Source organism: Crotalus tigris, unplaced genomic scaffold (assembly GCF_016545835.1).
Source record: "Crotalus tigris isolate CLP2741 ecotype Arizona unplaced genomic scaffold, ASM1654583v1 scf7180000024304.1987388, whole genome shotgun sequence".
Taxonomy (NCBI): domain Eukaryota; kingdom Metazoa; phylum Chordata; class Lepidosauria; order Squamata; family Viperidae; genus Crotalus; species Crotalus tigris.
The window spans coordinates 1,540,418-1,568,361 of record NW_024100476.1 but is presented as its reverse complement, the minus strand read 5'-3'; the positions used below and the strand labels follow the sequence as shown (position 1 = coordinate 1,568,361).

Genomic DNA, 27,944 nt, shown 5'->3' with positions numbered 1-27,944 from the left:
GCTGGGAAAATAACAGGATGAATGTGGGACATTCCTAGTGTTCCCATGTCCAACCAATAAGAGAGGAACTTACTGGTATTTAATCTCATAACTCAGTCCAGGCAGGAAAAAGACATTAGGTTAGAATCTTTCCTACAAATACAATGGCTGATTTAACAGATTTAAAATATAGTGACTCATTTAACCGACATTGGTTGATTTCTTGATAGTCTTGGAGGGAGCTATGATACATATACAGGTAGTCCCCAGCCTACAACTACAACTGAGCCTAAAGTTTATGTTGCTAACTGAGAAATTTATTAAGTGAGTTTTGCCCCATTTTATGACTTGTCTTGCCACATGTAAGGACCTGCCTCAAACCCTCTTCTCAAGAAAGCAGAAATCCTGGAACTTTTATTAGGAGAAGTTGACAGCAAGAATAGAAGGCAGGATCTGAGAGTTCCCTGCGCAAATCAATACGTTAAAAGAGTAACCAGCAAACCCGACTCCAGTAGTCTATCCGGTCAGTTCAAATGAGCCAATCCACAGGTGTGAATCTGCTGTGGGAATGGGGATGATAAGACATCATTCCCAAGGTAGTTAGGCTGTTAGGTCTTCACGCCTCTTCTTCCGCAGCTAGAGTTAAGGCAGATGGCCGGAGGCACATTCCATTCTCAGCCCAGGATGGCATCAAGGGAAATAGATCAAAGAGCAAGCAGATAGAGGAAAGTGGAGAGGATACATTGTAGCACCCATAGCTTCCTCCTCCCCCCAGGAGTATGGCAGAACCCTCAGGAAAAATAAGGAATAAAGAAATCATCCTCCCTCCCAACAATTGGGTTCTGACACCACATTTGTTAAGTTGTTAAATTGGTAATACTATTGTCAGAAGGTCACAAAAGGTCATCACATGACCCCGGGACACTGCAACCATCAAAAATATGAACCAGTTGTCCACCATCCGAATGTAAATCACGTGATCCTGGGGATGCTGCAGAGGTCATAAATGTGAAAAATGGTCATAAGTCCCTTTTTTCAGTGTTGTTGTAACTTAGAACAGTCACTAAATGAACTGTTGTAAGTTGAGGACTGCCTGTACTAAACAGTTCCCTCTGTTTAGTACAGATTTGTTCCCATCTACGATGGGTAGTACAATTAAGCTTGAGGAACAGGAAAAAGAGCCACAAGAAAAACAGAGGTCAGAATAAAAGAAATTTGCATCTGTGTCAGAAATGTAATTTGAGAGAGTGTCTCAGATTTGACCCTTTCAGGTTCTCACAAATATAAAAGGAGGGTATTCAAGCTGGCAAGATTCTTTTACTGTAACCTTATAATTAAAGAATTAGCATTCAAAAGTTTGTTTTCCAGTCTGGTCTACCTCGAAGGGCTGATACCCTCTCATCAGGCTCAATCGTTGTAAGAGTGAGTGGCTACCACACAGCACTATTTCCCACACCCTAATTTGCTGTCCTCCTATATATTTATTATTATATAAGAAAAAATTACATGCTACAGACCAAGTTTCATTCAAAAACTGCTTAAAATTAAAAATATTACAGATTCACACAGGGAGAAAAGGGCTACTATATCTTTCATATTCAACAGAAATGCACTTAGAACAAATTAGACATGATATGAAATGTATGGACATACTAATGCCCAACAGGGGCTGCCCTTGAAATATACACAATAGTTTCCAAGAACTGGGTTTCTTCTTGTTTTAATCTAGCTCAGTGGTTCTCAACCTGTGGGTTGGGACCCCATTTGGGGTCGAATGACCATTTCACGGGGGTCACCAAACCATGCTGTCCGCCATTTTTTTCCTTTTCCCTAGCTGTCCTACTCCCTCTTATTGGTGGCCACACCCACTTGGGGGTCATCACAACATGGGGAACTGTATTATGGGGTCACGGCATTAGAAAGGTTGAGAACCACTGATCTAGCTCATGGAAAAAGAATGAATCAGGCTGGTTTTTTTTTCTTTCTTTCTTGTTCAAAGATCTAGGACAGGCACTTACATGCTTTTAATAAATTGCTTCTTTAGGGTTTGAAGACATGCTTAATACTAAACATCAGAAGGCTTTGTGGAATAGTTTTACAATATGAAATGACTAACTTTATAATGATAATTCATGAACTCTGGTTTGTTGTGCATTTTTAGAGCAATAACTCCTGTTTTAAGAGATATTTTAACCTTTGATTACCCTTATTCTACTCACAGAGACACCCAGAGAAATCACAAAATTGATCATTCAGTCAAAGAAACTAATCTGACTATGAGCTGGAGTGGATTCTAGCACAATTCCTATGAGGTTGGCTCAATGTGAACAGAAAATGATTTGGGGGAATCAACTGATTCATCTTTTAAAAAGTCATCTTCAGATGAGCAAATGCAATTGTCAGATTATTCCTATGAAACAATTCACCCTCCTGATTACTATCATAAAACCCTAAATGGTTAAAAGGATACCATTTAAAAGCTATTTATTACCAATTAAAAGGCAATAATCTCCATTCCAATAACCTGTACTTCCTATTTAATCTAAAAATCTTTCTACTGTAACAGATTTTTCTCATTGCAGATATATTAATTGCTGTTTGTTATTTGGCTTACCTTGGGAACTTTTAATGTTTGGATAGATGGATGGCTAGAATATAAATATAGAATTATATTATTTGCCTCAATTTTTGAACAAATTACTATCAAGCACTGGGTAAGTATCTCTAAAACTTCACTGCTTCACTTCACCCTGTTAGCGAACAGTTAACATAAAAGTGCATTAATTTGCTCCACAGTACTGTAGGATGTGTGTTTGTGTGTCTTCACACAGGCATGCAAACAACTTTAAAAAGCAATCTATATAAATACATTCTTTTCGTAATACTTGCAGCAACTTAAGATAAAACATATAAAAAATTCTTTCTTGTGAATTTAAAAAACTATGATAGTATCCCAATTTGATTTGCAATGTTGGATTACTGCCATCATCAAGGATTTATTCTACCTTGGAAATATCAGTTGGTTGTATACTTCCTGAGAAAAAAATCTTTAACAGACTAATAATTCTGGGTGCATTCAAGTATATTAAATATGAATATTGTCTGTTGTACTGAATCATCTCCTCTGGATCCAGGATCCTATATTATTCTTGTGCAGCCCTCAAATAAATAACCAATTAATGCTGAAATTGTTATTTAGTGAGGAACAGAAGGGAAAACCTTTCATTTCCTTTCTCAATTCTTTTTCACCCCGTATATAAATTTTTAAATATCATTTATGAGCAGGAGGTAGCTTAAATTCTCATTCTATAACTTCACATGTTTGAATATTAAGATGACTTGAGTGAAATAAATGTCACACTGAATTTTAACAAGCAATTACATCTAAAAATAAAACAAGGAGCAGCTCCACTCGAATCACTGTAGACAGAACTGAAGCAGCCACAGCCTGCCTCCTCCAGTTGCCCAACATTTACAATGCTTGCCCCCTCCCACATCCTATTCCCTATCAAAGAGGAGGTGGAAATCCTTTCAAGGGGGAGTAAAAAGAAGAGAATTAGGGACTCAGTCAGAGGCAGGAGGGGATGGTAAGAAATAAAGCTAGCTATTATTTCCCACTTGGCTGAGGAGGCTGGTAACCAACAATTTTTTCCTGTAGAAGATAAAAAAAAAAAAACAAGACTCATAGTGTACTCATATGACTTCAGTATATAGCCGAAGAGAGTAAAAAATCAGCTTAAAGTTTAAATGTGAACCATTGGTAAATGATAACAATCATAACTTAATACAGGTAGTCCTCAACTTACAACCACAACTTAGTCTAAAGTTTCCGTTGCTAAGCGAGACAGTTGTTTCACTTGTTTTGCTCCCATTTTACAACCTTTTTTGTCACTGCTGTTAAGTGAATCACCATAGTTGTTAAATTAGTAACATGGTTGTTAAATGAATCCGACTTCCCCATTGACTTTGCTTGTCAGAAAGTCACAAAAGGTGAGCAGATGACCCCTGGACACTACAACCGTCATAAATACAGGTCAGTTGCCAAGCATCTGAATTTTGATCACGTGACCCCAGATGGTTTTAAGTGCAAAAAATGGTCATAAGTCACTTTTTTCAGTGCCATTGTCATTTCGGTCACTAAATGAACTGTTGTAAGTCAAGGACTACCTGTGCTAATTAATGTTGTTACTGTGACTTTTAGTATCACTTTTGAAGAAATTTTATTTACGAGCTGGCACTGCCTCAAGCAGTTGCTTCTCTGCAAATTTCGTTAACTTTCAAAGCATTCAGACATAATCCCAATCTTTGCAAAAATAAATAAATCCTTGCAATGACAACAGCACAGTCATGAAAGGGAAATCAAGGATACCTAGAAGTCATTCAAACATTTTCTGTCTTAGTTACTACTATAAAGAGAGAGGCAGTGCAAAAAGAATCAAAAACCACTCTCAACACAGTTGATAATAATAGCAGTCCGTGCAAGCCACTAAGTGTTGGCGTTTAGCTACAAGAGGATTAAAAGCTTCCCACAGCTCCCCTGGAGCGTTATATCCCAGCAGCAATCTGGCAAGGTTATTTTCAAGCTTTATTCAGAGAGGAAAACTTACAGAATGGTGATATTGGTTTAGGGCAAGGATGGGCAACTATGGCAACTGTACCACCTGTGGATTTCAACTTCCACGGATGGCTCAGTAATTCTGGGAGTTGAAGTCCACAGGTGGTAAAGTTGCCAGAGTTGCCTAGCCTGATTTAGGGGAATAAGCTCTGCTGAAGGGACTGCCAGTGTCAGTTGCTGAAATATATTAACTAATTAAGGCAATTAAAACCCATAAAAATGCCCAGCTCTGGGTTTAATTCCCCCTGAACTGCTATAAACCCATTTTGAGTGGTGGGTCTAGTGTTGGCTAAATTTTAACTTTCATGGATAATAGAACCTAGTCTACTCTATTCCTGGAGCCTGGGGCTCTGCCATAATTATCTGGAAGAAGGGAAAGATAGTCCACCAGCCAATAACCACCCAATGAACCTGCTTAGTGTAATTAATTGGCATAATTAAGTAGATCTATGCTAGCACTTTTATTGGAAACTCTTGGGCTGGCTAGAACAGCGGTTCTCAACCTGTGGGTCGGGACCCCATTTGGGGTATAACGACCATTTCACGGGGGTCGCCAAACAACACAGTCCGCCATTTTTCCCCCCTTTTCCTTAGCTGTGCTACTCCCTTTTATTCTATTGGCTTTTGAAAGCCAATAGAATAGACTCGCTTGAATAGAGTCTAATTCTATTGGCTTTCAAAAGCCAATAGGAATTGTCCAGGCTGTCTCTGCCCTGCTGAGCCCGCCAAAAGTCCCATTCTGCAAACAATGCTGCATCAGTTGAGTAGTCCTCGACTTATGACCGGTTGGGGTCGCGGCATTAAAAAGGTTGAGAACCACTGGGCTAGAAGAACAGAACCTGCTGGTGGAGGAACAGTTAAGACTTTTGGGCAGGCTGCTCTGTGTTAGATCAAAGACTGTGATCTGCTCGAAAAATATATTCAACCTCCTCATTCAGCCCTCTCTGCTCTGTTTATAGAGTTCAAGCAGGATTTTGACTCTGTAGAAAAATCCTTTGGAATAAACTCGAGGCATCTATAATTGATACTTCCCTTCCTAAGAACATCAGTTTGAGAATGGCAAGCACTATAGCTAGGGACCTCTCTCCCACAGGGCCAACCCACAAAGGAATTGTATTTTGGCCTCACTATGTTTTAATTATTATATTAATGAAACAGCAAATGCCTTAAGCAAGGAGAAGTTTCATCTGCCAAAAGCGGCTAGCGCCAGGGGTTCTCAACCTTGGCAACTTTAAGACTTGTGGACTTCAACTCCCAGAATTCCTCAGCCAGCAAAGCTGGCTGAGGAATTCTGGGAGTTGAAGTCCACAAGTCTTAAAGTTGCCAAGGTTGAGAACCCCTGGGCTAGCAGATCTACCTGTATCCTGCTTTATGCAAATGATGCTGTCAGGCCTGCATTTTGTAAAGGGCTTCCAAAAAAAAAAAAAAAATATCTGCTCGGTCCTCAAAGGACACATAACTGAGCAGGTCTTTTTTGTCTTTTTACAATGCCTGGGTTTTGTGCTTCGTAATTCAGAGATATGATACATTCCTATTTCCCAGGCTGTTTTGAATGCTCAGCATTGCAGCAGCAAAATGTGTGACTAACACTGCTGTACATTTGGAGGCAGGTTTTATAAAAAGTGAAGCATGTTTATGGCTATGTGCCTTCAGATATTTGCATATCCCAAAGGTATGGTACATCTTACCTTGTACTAAACTTTATTCTTTTTAGAAATGCCAAATAAGTGACAAATTACAGGTAGTCCTTGTTTAGTGCCTGCCTCATTTAGCGACCATTTGCACTTACTATGATTATGAAAAGTAACTTTGCAACCCATTCTCACAGGTCTGTAAAGCAAAGGCCAAGGTTTCATTTAGTAACCATTGTGCCAACCCCAATTCTGGTTGCTAAACGAGAACTACCTGTTCATAAATTGGAGTTGTCTAGTGCTGGGGTCCCCAACCCCCAGTCCGTGGACCGGTACTGGGCCGCAGTATGCCAGCAACTGTAAGGACCCACCCCACTTTGCATCTTAAGAAGACAGAACTCTTGGAATAATTCTTCCAACAGGAATCCTTTATTAAGAGAAAATGGTTGCAGGCATGCTAGACAGGACTTAGGGTTCAAGCTCTCCCATTCAAGGTTTTAAGGGGTTCCCCAGTAGTCCCACCCAATCAACCCCCCTTCCAGTGATAGTTTCAAGTATCACAATTCCACCCCCCTTTCTTCTTTCTTCCGTCTGGATGGAGACTTCAGGTAACTACATGAAAGGCAAATACCCTGCTTTGTTATAATAAGGTCCTCTAGTGCTAACGCTTTGATGTTACAATAAACACACATTCAGCATTCAGCTCTTTGAAGTGTACTGAAGGAAGTGAGGGCCATAAAGCCCCTTTGTTCTCCCCCTTCTCTCCCTCTTATGGCAGAATCCAGAGAAGGCAGAATTGGGAGTTTCTATATTTGATAATTAAAGATGAAATATAATTGGATTCTGACATCCGGCCCCTCTTAAAAATAAGAGAGATCCACCTGAAAGAAAACACAAGTATAAAATTTAGTTAGGCTTGTTAGGATACTCTGTGTGAAACTTCTTCAATAGCTTCGGGGCTCTGACATGACGTTTATGGACCCACTCATTTTGTGAGGGAGGGAGGTGTTTCCAGGCAACTAGGTACTGAGTTGCTCCATGATATCTCCTAGAGTCAAGGACTTCCTTTATTTCGAAGTGTTGTTCACCCTCCACCATGATTGGAGGTGGTGGGGGGGGGATTTTTGGCCGTAGAGGTGACTGATGCTCTCTTTTCAGCAAGCTGCAATGAAAAATTGGGTGTATTTGCCTGAGATTTTTGGGTAATTCTAATTCTACTGTTACTGGGTTTATGATTCTTTTAATTGGAAAAGGTCCTATATATTTTGGTCCAAGTTTTTTACAGGGCTGTAGGGACTTTAGGTATTTTGTAGATAAGTACACCATTTCTCCTATAATGAATGGTGTAGGCTCAACCCTTTTTTTATCGGCTTGTGTTTTATATGCCTGCCTAGCTTCATCTAGTGCTTTTCTGACTATTGGCCAGGTGTTTTGTAATTTCTCCATCCATTCTTTCAGCGAGGGGATCGTTGGTTCGTTTGGGGTTAATTCTGGCATGGGGTTGAAACTTTGACCGGTGGCTATTTGAAAAGGAGTGTAACCTGTGCTGGAGTGGACTGCATTATTGTAGGCAACTTCTGCAAAAGGGAGTAAGTCCGCCCACTCGGTCTGCTGGAAACTAAGAAAACATCTTAAATATTGCTTAAGTACGGAGTTCATTTTTTCAGCCCCCCCATTTCCTTGAGGGTGGTGGCTAGATGTCAGTCCCTGAGTGGTTCCTAAGAGGGATAAAAATTCCTTCCAAAATGCAGACGTAAATTGCACCCCCCTGTCAGAGATGATGCGTTGGGGTGCCCCATGCAATCTGTAAATGTGTTGGATGAAAAGTTTTGCTAAGGCTTTTGCAGTGGGAATCTTTTGGCAAGGGATAAAGTGCACCTGTTTGGAAAACAAGTCCGTGACCGTCCAGACCACAGTATTCCCATTGCTTTCTGGCAATTCCACTATAAAATCCATGGCTATTTCTCTCCAGGGGGCTGAGGGACTTGCCACTGTTTGCAATAGTCCTGGCACTTTCCCTTGCAACCTCTTTGCCGTGGCACATTTTGGACAACTGGCTATATAACTTTCAATGTCCTTTTTCATGGATGGCCACCAAAATTGCCGTTTAATTAAATGTAAAGTTTTTACAAATCCAAAATGCCCTGCTGATTTTGTGTCATGGCAAAGGTGCATGAAAGTTACTCTTTGAGTTGTTGGTATATATAACTTTTCCCCTACCCAAGGCAACCCGTCTCTCATTGTGCACACATTTTTGTTTTTCTGGAACCATTCATCTGTTTCCAAACTTTTTCTGAATTCAATCCCAGTTTGGCTGTCCAGTTGTGGTTTTATTTTGGCTTGGGTTCTTGTGGTTACTGGTGCTGCCAGTTGTGACTCTGCCATTATTGGTCTAGAGTCTGTGGTTCGTGCGCTGTTATATTGGGGCATGCGAGATAGAGCATCTGCCAGGAAGTTCTTTCTTCCTGGTAAATGTTTGAGCTTAAATTGGAATTGGTGAAAATGCTGGGACCAGCGGGCTTGTTTGGGATTGAGTTTCCTGGAAGTTTTCAGGGCTTCTAAATTTTTGTGATCAGTCCACACCTGGAAGGGGATTTTGTTGCCTTCCAGGAACTGTCGCCACGTGAGTAATGCCCAACGTATCCCATAAGCCTCCTTCTCCCATACGGGCCAGCGCTGTTCTGTTTCCGTGAGTTTCTTGGATGTATATGCACAGGGTTGCAATACTGCATCATCATTTTCTTGTAATAGCACAGCCCCCACTGCCACATCACTTGCATCTGCCTGTATTATGAAGGGTTTGTCCATGTCTGGGTGCCTTAGTACTGGTTCGGCAGAAAAAAGTCTCTTTAGTCTCTCAAACGCTGCTTGGCACTCCATTGTCCATGTTAGTGGCTGGCTAGGTTTTACTGAGGATGTTCCCTTCGTTTTTAGTAAGTTAGTGAGGGGCAAGGCTATCTGTGCAAATGAGGGGATGAATTGGCGGTAAAAATTTGCAAAGCCCAGGAAACTTTGTAGTTGCTTTCTTGTGCGGGGTGGTGCCCAATTTAGTACTGCTTTGACCTTCTCCGGGTCCATTTCAATGCCCTGTGGGGATATGCGATAGCCTAGGTAGTCTATCTTTTCCTGGTGGAATTCGCATTTTGAGAGTTTGGCATATAGGTGAGCAGCTCGCAGCTTCTTTAAAACCGCTCTGACAAGTTTGACGTGTTCTTCTTTTGTTTCAGTAAAGATAAGAATGTCGTCCAAGTAAACAAGGACCCCCTTAAACAGGTGCTCCCTTAGAACGTCATTGATTAATTGCATAAAGACTGCAGGGCCCCCTTGTAATCCAAATGGCAAGACTTTGAATTGATAGCACCCCATGGGGCAGTTAAATGCAGTCTTCCATTCGTCCCCTTCCTTGATTCTCACGCGATAGTAAGCTTCCCTTAAGTCTAGTTTAGAAAAAATTTTCCCTTTCGATAGGTGTGACAGCATGTCTTTCATGAGGGGCAGCGGGTATAGGTTGCTTTCACTGATTGTATTCAGGGCCCTATAATCCACGCATAAACGTAAAGAGCCATCCTTCTTCTCTCTAAAAAGGACCGGGGCAGCCACTTTAGGCTTGGCTGGCTCAATGAAACCTCTCTCCAGGTTTTTTTTTATAAATCTTTCCATTTCCTCCTTCTCCTTTGGGCTCATGGAGTATAATCTGGGCTTCAGGAGTTTTGCCCCAGGCTTGAATTCAATGGTACAGTCTGTGGGTCGGTGGGGGGGAAGCTCATTCGCCCTCTCCTCACTGAAGACTTCAGCAAGGTCTCTATATTCCTCTGGTATTTCTGTTAATCTTTTTTCCTCTCCTATGGATGCTTTTTCTATTCTTGATTCTGGTAGCCTCCCTTGGGGTTTTAAGTCCATAGGGTCCCCCTTCGGGAATTTGATTTCTGTCGTCCTCCAATTTACCCAGGGGTTCCATTTTTTCAACCATTCCATCCCTAGAATCATTGGGCATTCCATACCTGGGGTCACCACAAACGTTAAGTCCTCTTCATGGTTGCCCAGGGAGAGATGTATTGGCAAAGTGGCTAGGGTAGCTGGCACCCCCCCTGCTATGGATCCATCTAGCTGGCCAAATGAGATTGGTTGTTCCAGTCTCCTGGATGGGATGCCCAGATTCCCCACTAGTGTTGGGCTAATGAGGCAGCGGGTGCAGCCAGAGTCTATTAAGGCTTTCACCTTCACAGCTTCGGGCATGGGGGGGATTAATATAGTCACTGTTTTGAAGATGGGTGTGATGCATCCACTTACCAGGGGTTCGCCCTCCGAGCTGTCATCTGAGGCATCCACCGGCCCTGTGGTGTAGGCTGGAGTTCCTTTCCCCTTGGTGAGCAGAGGTGGGGGTTTCTGCAATTTCCATCATTCTCATGGCCGTTTCTTTTGGCTTAGCTGAATACTTTCCGGGTTTGTTGATTGGGATCTGTCTGGGTTGTGCTGGGGGGCCTTTGAGCGGCATTCTACAGCTCGATGCCCTTCTCTTCCGCACTTGAAACATCCCATTTGCTTCTTGGCTGTATCCGATGATTTCACCGGTTGGTGTGTCAGCTTAGGCGGGGGGTGGCTCCATTGTTTTCCTCGGCGATGCCTCTTCAATATGTCGATCTCTGCTTCCTCTGCCAAGACGTACCATTCCTCAAGTCGATGTGGGTCCCCTCGGGGCAGGCAAGCATCATATAGATCATAGTTTAGTCCGTCTTTGAAATGGCCAAGGAGGATGTCTTCTGGCCAATTCAGTTTGCTGGCAATGGCCCGGAATTCTTGTGTATACTCGGCCACTGGGCGTTTGCCCTGCCTCATCGTTGTTATTCTTTCACGGGCTTTGCGATCAGCCAGGGGGTCTTCAAATCGTCTTCTCAAAGAGGACATGAAACGGTTGAAGTTACTGAGTTCTGGGGCATTGGAGTCATGCAAGTTCACTACCCAATCCGCAGCTGGTCCATCCAGGGCAGATTGCACGATCCGGATGCGGGCTTTGTCGCTGGGAATATCCTGCCCATATTCCTCCATGTAGCTGAGGACTTGGGTTAGGAAAAACCCCAAGCGTGTTGGCTCCCCTTTGAATTTCACTTCCAACGGTGGACGTCTTGGAATGGATCGGTGCCTCTGTTGTGGGTGGTAGTGTCTTCCGTCCAGATTGCCATCTGTGGTCCGGTAGGGGGTGGGAGCTCCTGGATCAGTAGATGTCCCTGGGGTTGCAGGTTCCATGTCCCCCTCGGTGTCTCTCCCTTTGCGGCTCCAGGAACTGGGGCGGCCGTAGGGCTCAGTATTCTCCTCTCCTAGGGAGCTGAGAGTTCTCTTCATCAGGTCAATAGCTTTCTCTAGGATCCAGTCTGAGTACGGTGCCCAGCTTCCTCCCTCTTCACTTGCGTGCAGGGATTTCTCCATCTCCTGCTTCCATTCTGGTTGCTTGGTCCCCCGTCTCAGGGTCACCTTTCTTGATTCCTTTCCCCACTCACTTTTCTTTCCAACGCCCCAGCGACCAGCGAGGCTTGTGGTCCCTGTGTCTCCACCACTTCTTCTCCTGAGGAATCTGGCCTCTCGGATCCCAACATCTGGCAAGGTTCCAACTGGGTCAGCGGCTCTCTTTCCAGGGAGTTTTCCCCCTCTCTTGCTCCATTGTCTGACATGGTAAATTTTTGCAAAATCCCCCGGCAAGGGTCTCCCTTCCAGGTGGATTAATTTTGCAAGTCCTGTCTAATGTAAGGACCCACCCCACTTTGCATCTTAAGAAGACAGAACTCTTGGAATAATTCTTCCAACAGGAATCCTTTATTAAGAGAAAATGGTTGCAGGCATGCTAGACAGGACTTGGGGTTCAAGCTCTCCCATTCAAGGTTTTAAGGGGTTCCCCAGTAGTCCCACCCAATCAACCCCCCTTCCAGTGATAGTTTCAAGTATCACAATTCCACCCCCTTTCTTCTTTCTTCCGTCTGATGGAGACTTCAGGTAACTACATGAAAGGCAAATACCCTGCTTTGTTATAATAAGGTCCTCTAGTGCTAACGCTTTGATGTTACAATAAACACACATTCAGCATTCAGCTCTTTGAAGTGTACTGAAGGAAGTGAGGGCCATAAAGCCCCTTTGTTCTCCCCCTTCTCTCCCTCTTATGGCAGAATCCAAAGAAGGCAGAATTGGGAGTTTCTATATTTGATAATTAAAGATGAAATATGATTGGATTCTGACATCAACACAAACAAGCAGAGCCCCATCCGCGTGATGCAGGCAGCACACAAAACCACACCCCCTCCAGTCCGCGGAAAAACCTCTCTCCACGGAACTGGTCCCTGGTGCCCAAAAGGTTGGGGACCTCTGGTCTAGTGAGATGCTTATGTTTCTGGGACAGGATGAGGCAATAGTAGCTCTTAAACAAATAATCCCTAACACAGAATTACAAACAAAGTGTCACTTGTTATTAATAACCTCTTCTTAGCTCTTTTCCAAGTTGGGCAGCAGAATCCTATATGCAGTTTCTTTGGGCAAATAAAGACCCCAAGATAATTCTTGGTGTTGCAGACTTTGCATTTGTAAGCTGTTGTTGACAGCAAAGTAGATTATGTAGAACTGCAGGCCTTCTTGACTGTGGATGTCACATTGCCTATTGCACAGTTTGGTTTGCTCTTTAATAAAATTTGGATCCGTGACCCAAAATAAGCCTGAACTAACATTTTTACTCTCCAGCTATACTTGAAAAGCTTAATGTTTCAAAATGTTTCCAAAAATTACTGTGACTATTTTATATTTTCCTCCTCTATCGATTATCTATTAATTATTTATCTATGAATAAATAATAATACTTTTATGCCAGTAAATAAATATCATTAAAACTAATATACAGAATTCAAAACCAGAACACACATTTCCCACTGGATATTGTACAGGAGTATACAACGCTTTTAGAATGCATAGAGATATTCGTTGCATACAAAAAAAGGTGTTCATCTAATACTATAAAATGCCTTACCACATTTCAAATTCGGTTTTATCCATTAATAGCCATGTTACATATTTCATAAATTCAGCATGTGCTAATCTATTATAAAAATAATAGTTTACATTCCTCAGTTTGTAGAATAATTTAATTGCATATTTTTTTAAAAAAATGTGTACCGTTCCATTTTTTACTGTTTTTTAAAAATAAATCTTTATTTGTAGAAGAATGCAAATTGTAAGCAAAATACTAAGATTCGTGGAAATAACAAAATTAAATGAAACAGTCCTTAACAGCAATCCGTGAAGTAAAAAAAAAAGATAGAAGCCAGCAGGGTTTCCACTACCTGATGTTAAAAGTTGGATCATTAGAGGGTAGTCCACTGTCCATTTTCCTTCATTTTTTTTCAGGGTTTGTTTTTTAAGGACACACTTGTTTTGTGCTTAGCACACACCCACTGATGGATATTACTGCTTTCTTTTCAGCCCCTTCAGTGCTGTTTAAACTTAATAATGGGTTGGGTGAAACTAAATCTTAACAAGATGGAGTACTTTTCAGCAAGAGAAACTGGACTTGGGGGGTCCGGTTGTTGTCTGCAATAAATGGGATTCCTCTTCTTGTGCAATTTAAGAGGGCATCTTGATTTCCAGCTGTCAGAATCAAGGTTGCAGTTATGGCAAAGAGTACAATCACACAAGCACTTTAAACGTGCCTGCTGCAATTGTTCCTGAACCAGTCAGATTTAGAAAGAGTTACCACATCTTGATTATATCTCAAACTGACTAATGCCCTGTGCTCTAAAGGGACCTACTATGGTTTCCAGAAGCTGTTACAAAATGAAGCTGCCAAGCCTTTGTTGCCCAATATTTTCCAGGCTCTGTTTAAGTTTTTCATTTTTATATCTGTAAATTAAAGGCTGATTATCTCCAGGACTCCCTCTCTTGCTACAAATCCATCTGGCCTTTAAGATCTGCAGGAGAGATTTTATTGGCACCGCTCCCAAATGATGATATCCGGTCCCAAAGAAATCATGTTTAATCACTGCGCTCTCTGCCTTTACAGCAGCATAAAAATGCATCTTTCATCAGACCTTCAATTTTAATTTTAGTAACATTAGTTTTAGTTTTTGTTGCTGTGTTTTAGCTGTTGTTAGGCACTTTTGGTATTCAAAAGGGTAGAAGGAAGGATATAAATCAAATTAAAAAATGAAATGGGTTTACATTGCAAGGCTTCAGCTATGATATTATCTGCAGTGCAGTAACTCAGCCTTAGTTCAAACTATTTGTTGGAACAAATTCTGCTAAGCAAGCTCTAGTTACCCAAGGGGAACAGAAGAAATATTCCTAAATGAATCATTAAGGTATACCTTATGATTATATAGCTAAATATTGTCCTTCGTAATGTTCAAAATTGTGTCTTAGGAATTTCTAATGGGCTATTTCTTCAGCTTCTATAGAACCCCAGAAATGGCTTCACATGATTTTCACTATTTAGGTATTAAATTCCCATATCTCTAAAAATGTTCTAAGGATGGTACTCTTGGATATTACAGGAGGTATAATTCCATATTTATTTATAACATACAGTGCCTTTTTAATTTGCTTGTTGTATAGGGATTGCTAAGAAGGGCAAAAGGAGCAGATTTTCTTGCTTTACATAAAAATAGATAACAAAAACAAAAAAAATGGAACATAATTGAGGTATTAAATCATGCAAAACTCAGTTCCCAGGGTCAGGTCTAGTGACATCCAATGTAATTGTTATCGTTTGGTATGAGGATGTCTAATATTATTTCTAAAAATACAAAAGTAGACTGAATATATTTCTAACACAATTTATTTATTCAAACAATTTATAAAGTTGCCCATCTCACAAATAAGCAACTCTGCATGGCATAAAACACAACTAAATAATTGGGTCTTTTGATTTATTAGAGAGGATCTTAAAGTCCCAACTAATGGGCTAAAGGGAGAATCTGAGATGAAGGGAAATATGATTATTAGATTTAACTACTGTTGGAAAATGATAAAAAATAAGGGATTAATTGGCCCAATATTGAGGATTTAGATTTATAAGGGAAATGAAAATTAATTATTAGGGAATAGCTTCGAATTATTGTTTAGCCCAGATAACACAGACGATAGATTTGAGACAAGAAGAATACTCCATTAGTAAGTAGTGATGAGAAATAGAAGTAGGTAGGATGAGAAATAGAAAATGTTTATGAAATAAAATAAGAATATATTCAAGTAAGTAATAAATAGGTGTATCTTAGATATTATAATTTTTATATAGTGAAATAAAAGAAATTTGGGTTACCCGAAATTTAAATACTATGAATATTAAAGGTTAAATTGGAATATTGTAATTAAAAATTAGGTAAAATTTAAATACAGGATATGGATATGTATAAGCAAAAATATAATGATAAATGTTTTAACTGAGTTTGTTATAATTAGAAAATTACTAGCTTAAATATGATATAGCAAATGTTAAGGGAAATTGTGAAGGAATTTTTTGATGATATAACCTGAAATATGTACTAAAGATTTTGTTATTGTACTATTGACTACCCAATCGCCACGCTGCTTTCCAAATACTCAAATGTAAAACTGGAAAACCAATAAAAACTTGTTATAAAAAAACACAACTAAACAATTAATGAATATATTAAAAAGTATAAAAACAAACTAAAACAAAGAAAATAGACAAAGATTTATTAAAAATAGTAGAGGCACCTCACGAGATCACCCATCCCCTGGGGTCCCCAGGCCTGCCAGCAGAACCAGGTCTTAAGTGACCTCTGGAAGCTCAACATTGATGAAGCCAACCTCAATTCAGGGGAGAGAAGATTCGTTAGAGCAGGGACCGCAGCAGAAAAAGCCTACCACTATATTGCCCTTTGTTAGGAAATGTGTTCTGTGAGCCCAGATGAAAATGGAAATTAGATCAACCCTGAAATGTTGCAGAGAGACAACCTTAAAATAACTCCATGATGTCTTCTTAATATTTACTCAGTTATGTCCATTTACGATTCTAGATTATCCATCGCTTTTTGCACAAATAACATCTAAATATACATTTGTTGTTGTTATTTTTAACCATTTAGCATGTCCAACTCTTGGCGACTTTACAGGCAAGTACTCTCCATGCTACCCTTTCAATTGTTGTATGTTCAGCTTTGCGTCAGATTTGATATTATCAAGCCAGCGTGTTCTTTGCTTGCCCCTTCTTCTTTGGCCACTTACCATCCCTGGCATCATTGTCTTTTCCAATGAAATATACGTTTGATATCACTTAAAGGTTTAAATGCTGTCAGACAATCCATAAATATGTTGGTGTCAGATGCAAGAAATCAGGGACTGAGGCTGTTCAAATGAATACAGATTTATGGCATGCTAATACTCTCTACAAGAAACTGAACTACTAGACTTCCGGTTTGGCAGAGAATGAGACGGCCATGGGAGGCTGGATCTCCAGCCTCTCAGTCCAGTTTCACTTCACCTAGCATCTCTTAACGGGACGGAAAGTTGCCCTGGAGGGGCAACGAAGAAAGAGGGATATTTCAGGAGCTTGGATCTGGTGGCGACCAATCTGGGCATACTGAAGCCCCCTCTAAAGGGGCGAAAGAAAGGCTGCTGGGAGAGCTGAGGCAGCCCAAGTGGTCTGCAGCCGGAAGGGAAGCTATGAAAAACAGCTGATTTCCAACAACATGCTATGTCTGGGTGAGCTGAAGTCTTTTCCTTCTCCTTGTGATTGAAAATATTGAGACCCTGAAAGGGAGAACTTGAAAGAGTAAAGACCCCCAGAGAGACTTTTGGAGCAGCAATTTAACATTAAGAGGAAATGTTAATGAATATCAAACTATTGGAGTACCGGAGTGTGGAGACTGATAAATAAGCCGATAAATAAGCCAAGAAGGATATCTATTGGTGAAAAATAAGAATTAAAAAGAGAGTGACCTTGGGAAGCTTGAGAACAAAACAAAGCCTTGGTCTGAGATAACAAGTGAAAAGACTGTTTATAGCTATGCTTGTTGACATTGGCTAAAAACTAAATAGACATTATCTGGGGGGGGAGAATATTTTAGATCCAAGAAGGGACTGGAGGAGGTAGATTTGCCTCACAACAGCTGATTCTTGTTTACGCTTTGGATATAAGTTTAAGACTGTGAGCCACAAAATGAGCACATCTAATATTTCCAGACTTGCAAAAAAAACCTCTTCAGCGCCCTCTGTCAGACAAGCCAGTCCAACAACTCAGAGTTCTGTCAGTACATTGCTGCAGCGTGACAAAGCAAGCACGGCTCAAGATGAAACACAGGCCTCTTTAAAATTAATTCAAGAAATCTTGCAGAGGAACCATGAGGAAACACAAAGTAAACTGGAGAAAGTAAGCAAAGAAATTCTGGATATAAAAGCACAATTTGAAGCTCAAAATCAAAAGATCATTAAAAATGAACAGAAAATCGAGGAAGTGGAAAATTAAATTTAAAAAGTAAATTGCCAAAAATTCCAGAGACATTCAAAACTATGCTAGAAGAAAGAATAACAATGATGGAGATATTAGAGGCTATAAAACAACAAAAAAAAGGGAAAACACCAGGCCCAGATGGGCTACCGGCGGAACTTTATAAAAATCTACAAGATACATTAAGCGAACCACTGAAAGATGTTTGTAATGGACTATTGTTAGAGGCCAAACTTCCAAATACATGGATAGAAGCAAATATTACTTTGATACCAAAAGAAAATTCAGACAACGTATGTTAAGAACTATAGACCGATTTCATTACTCAATGTGGATTACAAAATTTTTACTTCAATAATGGCAGAGAGATTGAAAAAAAAACTTAGTTGAATTTATACATCCAGATCAAAACGGCTTTTTACCAAAGAGACAAATTAAAAACAATTTAAGAGTGATAATGGACATATTATAATACTATGAATTACATCCAGGGAAACAATTAGCACTAGTGTTTTTAGATGCCCAAAAAGCGTTTGATAACGTTTCCTGGCAATTTATGGTTCAGCAATTACAAATAATGGATTTTGGAAAGAATTTTACAAATATGATAAAAACAATATATAGCAACCAGACAGCAAAAGTGATAGTGAATGGGGATTATACTGAGAGCTTTGAGATAAGAAAAGGCATGAGACAAGGATGTCTACTATCTCCATTATTATTTACCTTTACTTTGGAAGTACTAAATAGAAGGATAAGACAGGACACAGAAATGAAAGGATTGAAAATAAAAGATGAAACATATAAGTTACAAGCATTTGCTGATGATTTAGTGTTTATCTTGGAAGAACCTTTAGAGATGATTCCTAAACTACGGGGAAAGATAGAAGAGTATGGAGAAATGGCAGGATTAAAAATAAAGAAAGAAAAAACTAAAGTAATAGTAAAGAACCTCACAGATAAACAAAAAAGGTAAATATTAGAGAAAACAGAGGTACAAATAGTGAAAAAAGTTAAATATTTAGGTATTCATCTTTCGGCTAAGTGTTCGTCAATAAAAGAAGACAATTATATAAAATTATTGAAGCAAATAAAGCTAGACTTGGAAAGATGGAAAAATCTGCAGCTGTCAATATTAGGAAAAATTGCTATAGTAAAAATGAATGTGTTGCTGAAGATTTTATTTCTATTTCAAACGATTCCCATAAAACTTGAGAGAAAATTCTTTCAAATTCATTAATTTTGAATTTTATTTGGCAGGGGGGAAAAGCTAGAATTAAGAAGAAAACATTACAAGATGCTAAGGAAAATGGAGGTTTTGGGTTGCCGGAATGGACGTTGTATTACCAAGCATCTGTGTTAACATGGGTGAAAAAGTGTATAACACTTAGAAATAAAAGGTTGTTGTATCTAGAGGGACATGATTTACAATTGGGGTGGCACGCTTTCTTATGGTACGGGAAAAACAGAGTCCATAAGTACTTTCAAAATCATTTTATAAGAAATGCCTTGTCAACAGTATGGGAAAAAATTAAAGCTAAAATATATTTTAAAATTCCAGGGTGGTTATCAACGATGGAGGAATTTATACATCTGAACTTGGTAGATTTTGAAAAAATATGGACATATAAAGATATTCTAAATATTTGGATATAAAAAAATATTATTTAGTTTTTCAATAACTTATATATAAATTTTATATTTTATAGATTGTATTTTTCTTTTTTCTTTTATTTTTTTCTCTTGCTCCTTATATCTTTTATCTCTACTTTATTTTTTTATACTTCTTTTCCTCTTTTTTCTTTTTATTCTTCTTCTTTCTAAGCATTTTTTTTCTTTTTTTTCTAATAGTTATGCTTTTTACATATATATATTGTTAATTATTTTATAAGTTGGATAAGTATTGTATTTAGACTTACTTATGGTTTATATTCTTCTTTTTAAGATTTTAAGAAACTTAAGAAATTTTAATTAAGCCTATATTCAGCTCTGGGAAGGTCAAGGAAGGGAGTGGGAGGGTTGGGGTGGGTTGGGTAGGGTTGTTTTTCTTTTTTGTAAAATTTTAAAAATTTTCAATAAAAAAAAGATATTCTAAATATTGATGGGAAATTAAAATCTAAACAAGAACTGGAAAATCAGGGAATTAACTTGAACTGGTGGGCACATTTACAGATGCAAAGTAAATATGAAAAAGATGTAAAAATGTATGGATTCTATAAGGATCAAACTGTGTTTGATAAGATTTTTGTTAACCTCAGATGAGAAATTAATTAAGAAAATGTATAACTTTTTGTTAATTTTGGATATGGAAAGTGAACAAGAGAAAGAAACAATGACAAGATGGGAGAAAAAATTTGGCTATAATATAGAATTAGAAAAATGGCAAATGTTATGGGAGAGAAACTACAAATTAACAATGTCAACTTCATACAAAGAAAATCTGTATAAAATGTTTTATAGATGGCACCTGCTGCCAGCAAGATTAGCAAAAATGTTTAAAAATATGTCAGATAGATGTTAGAAATGTAAACATAACATAGGCACGTACTATCACATTTGGTGGACATGTGGTAAGGCAAAGGTCTATTGGAGAAAGATACATATGTGGTTAGAAAAAATATTGGGTGAACAAGTGGATTTTAAACCTGGACTTTTTTTACTAGGTATTATGCCTGAAAAGACTAATAAGCAAAGATTATATTTAATCTTACACATCACTACAGCAGCGAGAATAATTTTTGCACAATACTGGAAGAATGAAGGATTGCCATCAGAAGAAGAAATAATCAGGAAAATATTGGAATGTGCAGAGATGGACAGATTAACGATGAGGTTGAAAGATAAAGAAGATACAGACTATTATCGAATTTGGGACCTATTTTATTCTTGGCTAGAGGAAAGAATGAAGGATTAGGAGTTGAACATGTATTAGCATAGCAAACTCCAGACAACTTGTTGATTGGAAAAATTAACATATGTTGATGAAAAAACCCAATAAAATCTTTATTAAAAAAAGAATCTGAACTACTAATGGTCAAGGCAAATTTGAGGTAGATAATTCAACAGAATTCAAGGTGGGCTGGATTTAGATCTCTTTTGAGTGTGAAAGGACTTGAGTCTGATGACATGCTTGACCCCTCCTTCAGGCTCAGAACAAATAATAAAATTTTAGTCTAACATAACTGGAGGTTAGTAGATAGATGGAAGTAGGGTTACAATAATTCTATAGCAATATATATAATTTCAGAATGTATCTTGTTTCTGCATATAACATCATCTGTGGATAATGTTGACATTTGGGACCATTATGCTAATTCAGAAGAACATTTTAGGCTAATACACTTGAATTTTAGGTGTACAGCAGTATAATCGAAAGTACAATGCATTGTTCACCTGGGTTGCATAAAAGGAAATCTCTTCCTTGATTTGTGTGGTTTTTACTCTCTGATGAGCTCATTTCCCATTGCTATAAATAAATATCAATGAATAAATAAAAAACACATTTAATAAAGTAAATGGCATTAAACTAGGTTACATTAAGTAGCATGGGAATATGAGAGATGGATTTTGTAGTATCCAAAAATTGAACATTCGATGTAGGAATTTCTATACCTACATCAGATACAATAAACCCACAAGGCCTTATTTTTAACCTATCAGATCTCTGTTTTGATAAGAATTTGCTATGTGAAGAAACAAATAGATTGCCTAGAAGATTATTAATTCTTACTTAATTTTCCATCTGCCATTTCTCATAAGTAAACAGTAATGTAAAATTTTAGAAAATACACAGTACTTGTATATTATTAAAGTAAATAATCAGTGCCTATGAAATTCACTTGTGTTAATAAAACCCATCATCTCTAAATACAAAGTGCAGCATAAGGGAGTACATAGTGAATATGATATTTAACATGAACTATATCTCATTAATATGCAAGAACATAGTGGTTTAAATAGATCACTATACCCTGAAACTGACAAACAGGTCCTATGAAGAGATAATCCTACTACAGACACCAGTAAAACCAAGAAGAGTCATATCCCACCTTTGCAAAGGTTGCTTACTGCGTATCAATTACAAAAAATCCCTTCAACTCCCAGAATTCCTAGCCTGCATGCTAGAGGTACTGAATATATCTCAATTTTCTTCAATGTCTTAAGGGCAAACTGTTCACCCAGCTTCCAAATGTACAAATTAATTTCTTACAAGAGAAATTCTTCCGAGCAGCAAAATAGCCCTATGCTGGATACATGGCTATTGAATGTTGAGGAAAAGGCCTGGTTAAATACTCTCGAAGACTGGCTAAAAATTAATCTTCAGCACCATGGCTGGTCCTCTCTTACATCTTATAAGATTCCACCCCACCTAGAAACAGCAAATTGGAGACCAAGTTCAGCATGATAGTCTTGCCCTAGACGTTTTTCTGACACTGGGACAAGTTCAAGTTATGACAGCTCTTAGACCAGGGGTAGGCAACCCAAAACACTCAAAGAGCCACTTGGACCCGTTTCCCACCAAAAACAAAACACCGGGAGCCGCAAAACCCTTTTGATATCTAAAATGAAGATAACACTGCATATATCCTTTTTTACCTTTATTATAGTGTGTGTGTGTGTGTGCGCGCGCGTGTGTGTGTGTATGTATGTATGTGTGTGTGTACACACACACACACACACACTAAAAAAAAAGTAAAAATATGACTCTTGGGAATATCCATACTATTAAAACAATGATCACCAAGAGAATGCTTTAAGAGAATAAAATTACATACACACACAGGTTAAAAAAAGGATATATGCAGTGTTATCTTCATTTTAGATGTCAAAAGGGTCTCTCCTCTCTGTCTCTCTCCCTCCCTCCCTCTCTATCTGCCCTTGGTCTGCCACTCCTCTTCCTCCTCTCTCTCCTCTCTCTCTCTCTCTCTCTCTCTCCCTCCCTCCCTCCCTCCCTCTCTCTTTCTCTCTCTCTCTTTCTCCCCTCCCTCCTATCTGCTGCTCACCTGGCAAGCTTCAAGCTGTTGTCCAACAAGCAACCTCGTCTCTTTTATGACTCATGGACTTCAACTCCCAGAATTCCTGAGTCAGCCTAGCTGGGCTAGCTAGCTCTCTCCCGCCCTTCCTGCTTCCTGCTTCCTGCAGAGACGCAGCAAAGGGAGGAGCTCCGCCCAGTAAGCTTTTCAGCTCCTCGGAGAACAGTGTGAGTGCACTCTCTTTTACACATACACATGCACACACACACAAACACACACACACACATACAGAGAGAGAGAGAGAGAGAGAGAGAGAGAGAGAGAGAGAGAGAGAGAGAGAAGCAGGGAAGCGCAATTGCCTCTCTCTGTCTCTGTCTCTCTCTGCAAAGGCAGAGGAGGCTGGGAGCCAGAGGGGAAGGCTCAAAGAGCCGCATGCGGCTCCGGAGCCGCAGGTTGCCGACCTGTGTCTTAGACAAAGGATTCTTAATATAGGAGTGCAAATCAAATACACCAAACTGCTAGCTAGAATACAACAGGGACCTAATTAAAATCTGTTTCAAACCAGCCCAGGATCTCAATCAGCTCGCAATAAATAAATTCCACAAAGCCTTGACATTGTTCTACCATTAGTGTTTTGGAGAACAAGTTTCAGAATCCTCTGTATATGCAGAAGAACTTGCCCCTATCAATTTGACAACAGTGAATCATTGGACCCTGTATTGCTATATTGTCACTTCTAAGAAGGCTGGTGCTACAAACTTCTAATCAATTCTTAGATCATTTTCTGGGTGACCAGATTTTTTTTTATGGAAAACTCCTGGCAAATAACAACCCGAAAACAAAACATGCTGTTGAAGCCTGCAGAATTCATGCTTTTCAAGTGGAAAATCAGTTTGGATTCTGGTTTTATTGTGTAGACTAGAGCATTGCACAAAATATTAAGAGTGCTGCATTATTCTTACCTTGTTTTACTTTAAATGAAAAATGTTGCCTAGAACACTGCAGGGATATATCCATATCCTTGCCAGGAGTCAAGACTGAGTTGAAGGGAAAAATAAAAATAATGCCAAAGACCTTTATTATATCTTTTTAATAAAACTGGAAGGCTAAAATAAATATGATTTGTGTTCTGTTCTGCTGGCTTATTGTCATAACGTGATTGTCAAGGGATTATAGAAACTATTTCAATCTAAAGGGACTTCAGGCATTTTCATATCTGAAGGACTACAGGGAGAATAAGTGACCAAGGAGGGGTAAGCATTACAGTGACTAATCCGGCTCCAATGGTCATCTGTCCTTTGGACGGTTAGAACAGAGCCTCAAACCTACAGCTCTATATGTAGGGTACCTATGGATGAATTCTGCCATTGTCCTCTTATACAAGCTCTCTAAGCACAAATTCCTACCTAATTAATAATGCCTCCATTAGATGGTGGGAATAGAAATGTTTCCTGTTCTATTTGGATCCATATTCCGATACTGATCTGGATAAAAGGTAAAAATGGAAAAATGATCCCTTCCATGGTTCTGTGCACCTACATATGTTGTTGTTGTTGTTGTTAATTGCGAAGTTGTTTCCGACCCATCGCGACCCCATGGACAACATTCTTCCAAGTCTTCCTGTCCTCTACCATCTTCTGGAGTCCATTTAAGTTCACACCTACTGCTTCTGTGACTCCATCCAGCCACCTCATTCTCTGTCGTCCCCTTCTTCTATTGCCCTCAATCTTTCCCAGCATTAGGCCCTTCTCCAGTGAGTCCTTCCTTCTCATTAGGTGGCCAAAGTATTTGAGTTTCAACTTCAGGATCTGGCCTTCTAAAGAGCAGTCGGGGTTGATCTCTTCTAGGACTGACCAGTTTGAACACCTTGCAGTCCAGGGGACTCGCAGGAGTCTTCTTCAGCACCATAGTTCAAAGGCCTCAATTCTTTGGCGCTCAACCTTTCTTATGGTCCAACTTTCACAGCCTTACCAACTGGGAAAACCATGGCCTTGACTATACGCACTTTTGTTGGCAGGGTAATGTCTCTGCTTTTTAGTATGCTGTCTAGATTTGCCATAGCTTTCCTCCCCAGGAGCAAGCGTCTTTTAATTTCTTGGCTGCAGTCCCCATCTGAGGTGATCTTGGAGCCCAGAAAAATAAAATCTGTCACTACCTCCATTTCTTTCCCATCTATTTGCCAGGAATTGAGAGGGCCGGATGCCATGATTTTGGTTTTCTTAATGTTGAGTTTCAAGCCAACTTTTGCACTCTCCTTCTTCACCCGCATCAAGAGGCTCTTTAGTTCCTCTTCACTTTCTGCCATTAGAGTGGTATCATCTGCATATCTTAGGTTGTTGATATTTCTCCCGGCAATCTTAATTCCAACTTTTGATTCATCTAGCCCTGCCTTTCTCATGATGTGCTCTGCATATAAGTTAAATAGGCAGGGCGACAGTATACAGCCTTGCCGGACTCCTTTTCCAATTTTGAACCAATCAGTGGTTCCGTGTTTGGTTCTCACTGTTGCTTCTTGACCTGCATATAGGTTTCTCAAGAGACAAATGAGATGGTCTGGTACTCATTTGTCTCTTGAGAAACATATGTTACTGTACTATTATACCAGTTCCATAAACTTTTCTTCTCCCATTTATAAAAGTTGCATAATTGAAATAAAAAAGGTAGCATAACAGCACTTTTCAACTCATTTGCCATATATATATATATATATATATATATATATATATATATATATATATGTTTTCTGAGGTTTTCGCGGGTGTTTGTATGTAGGTCTTTGGTTGTTCGGGTTTTCTCCCACATAAAATTGGAAGTGTCTTGGCGACGTTTCGACAAAGTCCCATTCGTCATCTTCAGGCTGGTGTTTTCAGCTTCGTGCTTCGAGCAGCAATGTGTGGTCTTAGCCACAGCCACGCCCCTAACCAATCAGAACACACCTCCACCCAATCAGAACACAGCCAAGCTCCCACCCAATCAGTTCATACCCCCACTGGCAGTTAAAAGGAAGAAACAGCTAAGACCACACATTGCTGCTCGAAGCACGAAGCTGAAAACACCAGCCTGAAGATGACGAATGGGACTTCGTCGAAACGTCGCCAAGACACTTCCAATTTTACGCGGGAGAAAACCCGAACAACCAAAGACCTACTATATATATATATATATATATATATATATATATATATATATATATATTTCTAAAATTTGGATTGCTAGCAAAGAATTAAGGGAGAACTGGAATAGCTATTGAAGAACGTAGTTTCCTGGGTGTATACATATTCAAAAGATAAAAGACGAGCACCAGGAAATAAAGCAATCAAATGTTTAATAAATAGGTAACCTAGCTTTCGATGGCTGTATTGCTGCCATCATCGTCAGGGTGTAAAAAGCCAGAGGGTGGGGGAGCTTGCTTATGAGCGCAAACGCGCCTGCATACGGCTCATAGACCTCATTATGGGGCCTGGTCGATTGATCCTCCCATCACTCATATCAGATGTGTTTCTGAGTTCTAAGTTCCTGCGGCTGGTTACTTCCCTATTACGCGCGGCTCCTAGGCTGGGAGGAGAACATTCCACGTCACCTTATACCAAAGTAACCTGTGTGACGCCAAACTGATCCTCTGATGGAATCCCGAAACCGACCACCTCCCTCCCCCATGTCCGCCGCACCACTCTCCGGGGGCATGCTACCACATCCGTATCACTACTCCCATTCCCCCCTGCAAGCTCCCCCACCCTCTGGCTTTTTACACCCTGAAGATGATGGCAGCATTACAGCCATCGAAAGCTAGGTTACCTATTTATTAAACATTTGATTGCTTTATTTCCTGGTGCTCGTCTTTTATCTTTTGAATATGTATACACCCAGGAAACTACGTTCTTCAATTTTTAGTCTAATTCTTAATGTGTGTGTGTGTGTGTGTGTGTGTGTGTGTTTAGCTATACAGGTAAAAATATGACTCTTGGGTATATCCATGTTAAAAGACAAAATAAATAGTGACCACCAAGAGAATAAATAGAGGGGATAGGAAAGAACCACATGCTGACGTGGGAGATGCACTCGGAACTCAGCACGGCCAGCTGGGATCAGTTACACGATCAAGAAGCCGGATGCAGGCAATTAGAGATTGTATATAAGCTTCCCCCAATGACTGCTTTTTTAAACCCTGACGATGTCGGGAGTACCCGACGAAAGCTAGGTTTGGTTATTAAATATTTTCTATTTATTCTCTTGGTGGTCACTATTTATTTTGTCTTTTAATATATGTGTGTGTGTGTGTGTGTGTGTGTATGTATATATGTATGTATGTATACAAAATGACAAGAATTCTTTGAAAATCAGTACTAAATAAAGAGTGCCACTAACTATTAGATTACCTTTGCCTTGGAAACAATGCAGAAAATATACAGAGTTTTTTTTAAAAAAAAAAATCAGTGGAACAGTCACTGACTTACGTTATTCATGTACTCTGAAAGAAGGTCCTGGAGAGCTTGGCGAATGGCATTACACTCAGTGATGATGCGCTCACGGTGAAGATCACGAGTACAGGAGGAATCTGCTAATAAAGCAGCTCCACTGATAATTCCCTCCAAACGTTTTTCAAGAGATGGCCTTATTTGGTCTTCACTTACAGCAATAGGATCCAAGGCAACCAAACTCTAGGAAAAGAATTAAAAAGAATATCAAGGAAGCTCGGATTAAACTCTAGGAAGACATTGAAAATGCTCATCCATAAATGATCATCTGGGCTATCTAGAAACATCAACTCTAATGATAGCTTCATCTATCATTGAGCTCCTTCAACAGAAGCAAGACAGTTACTTGAGGGTTCTTTTGGATTGGTGTTTCTTGCTGGAACAGCAGGTAGAACCTTTGTCCAGCTTAGACTAGTGTCCAAGTTCAGATATACCCTGGTCTGGAATCCTGGTTATGGACCTTATTGCTATGCAGATTGACTACTACCAAATACTCTCCATGGGGTGCCTTTGAAGATGACCTGACATGTACAATTGGTACGAAGTATAGTAGCTAGGGTGCTCATAGCACAGTATAGCACTGATTCAGTTGTTTCACTAGTTACTCATAGGTTTCCAAATCCAATTTAAAATGCTGTTATTACATTCAAATGCATTTCTATTGTGGTTTGGGGGTATATTAGATACTGTCTTCTCCAGAATTATTCTGCTCATTCTGTTAGGTCCTCTGGTGTTTTGTTATGGTCCATCAAATCAATGAACAAGTCCATGCAGTTTTCTCGATAACATTTTTAGTCATAAGTTGTCAGGATTTTATTCCTAGGACTGAGA

The 27,944-nt window shown here is 39.5% G+C and overlaps 1 protein-coding gene across 1 annotated transcript in view; it reads right to left on the bottom strand.

Moving 5' to 3' along the window:
• The window catches only part of CTNNA3 (catenin alpha 3), a 516,687-nt gene that overhangs the window by 300,669 nt on the left and 188,074 nt on the right, over positions 1-27,944 (bottom strand). The window contains exon 7 of the mRNA XM_039324638.1: positions 27,093-27,296. Coding sequence (XP_039180572.1) covers positions 27,093-27,296 — 204 coding nt within the window. The remainder of the gene's footprint in view (positions 1-27,092; positions 27,297-27,944) is intronic.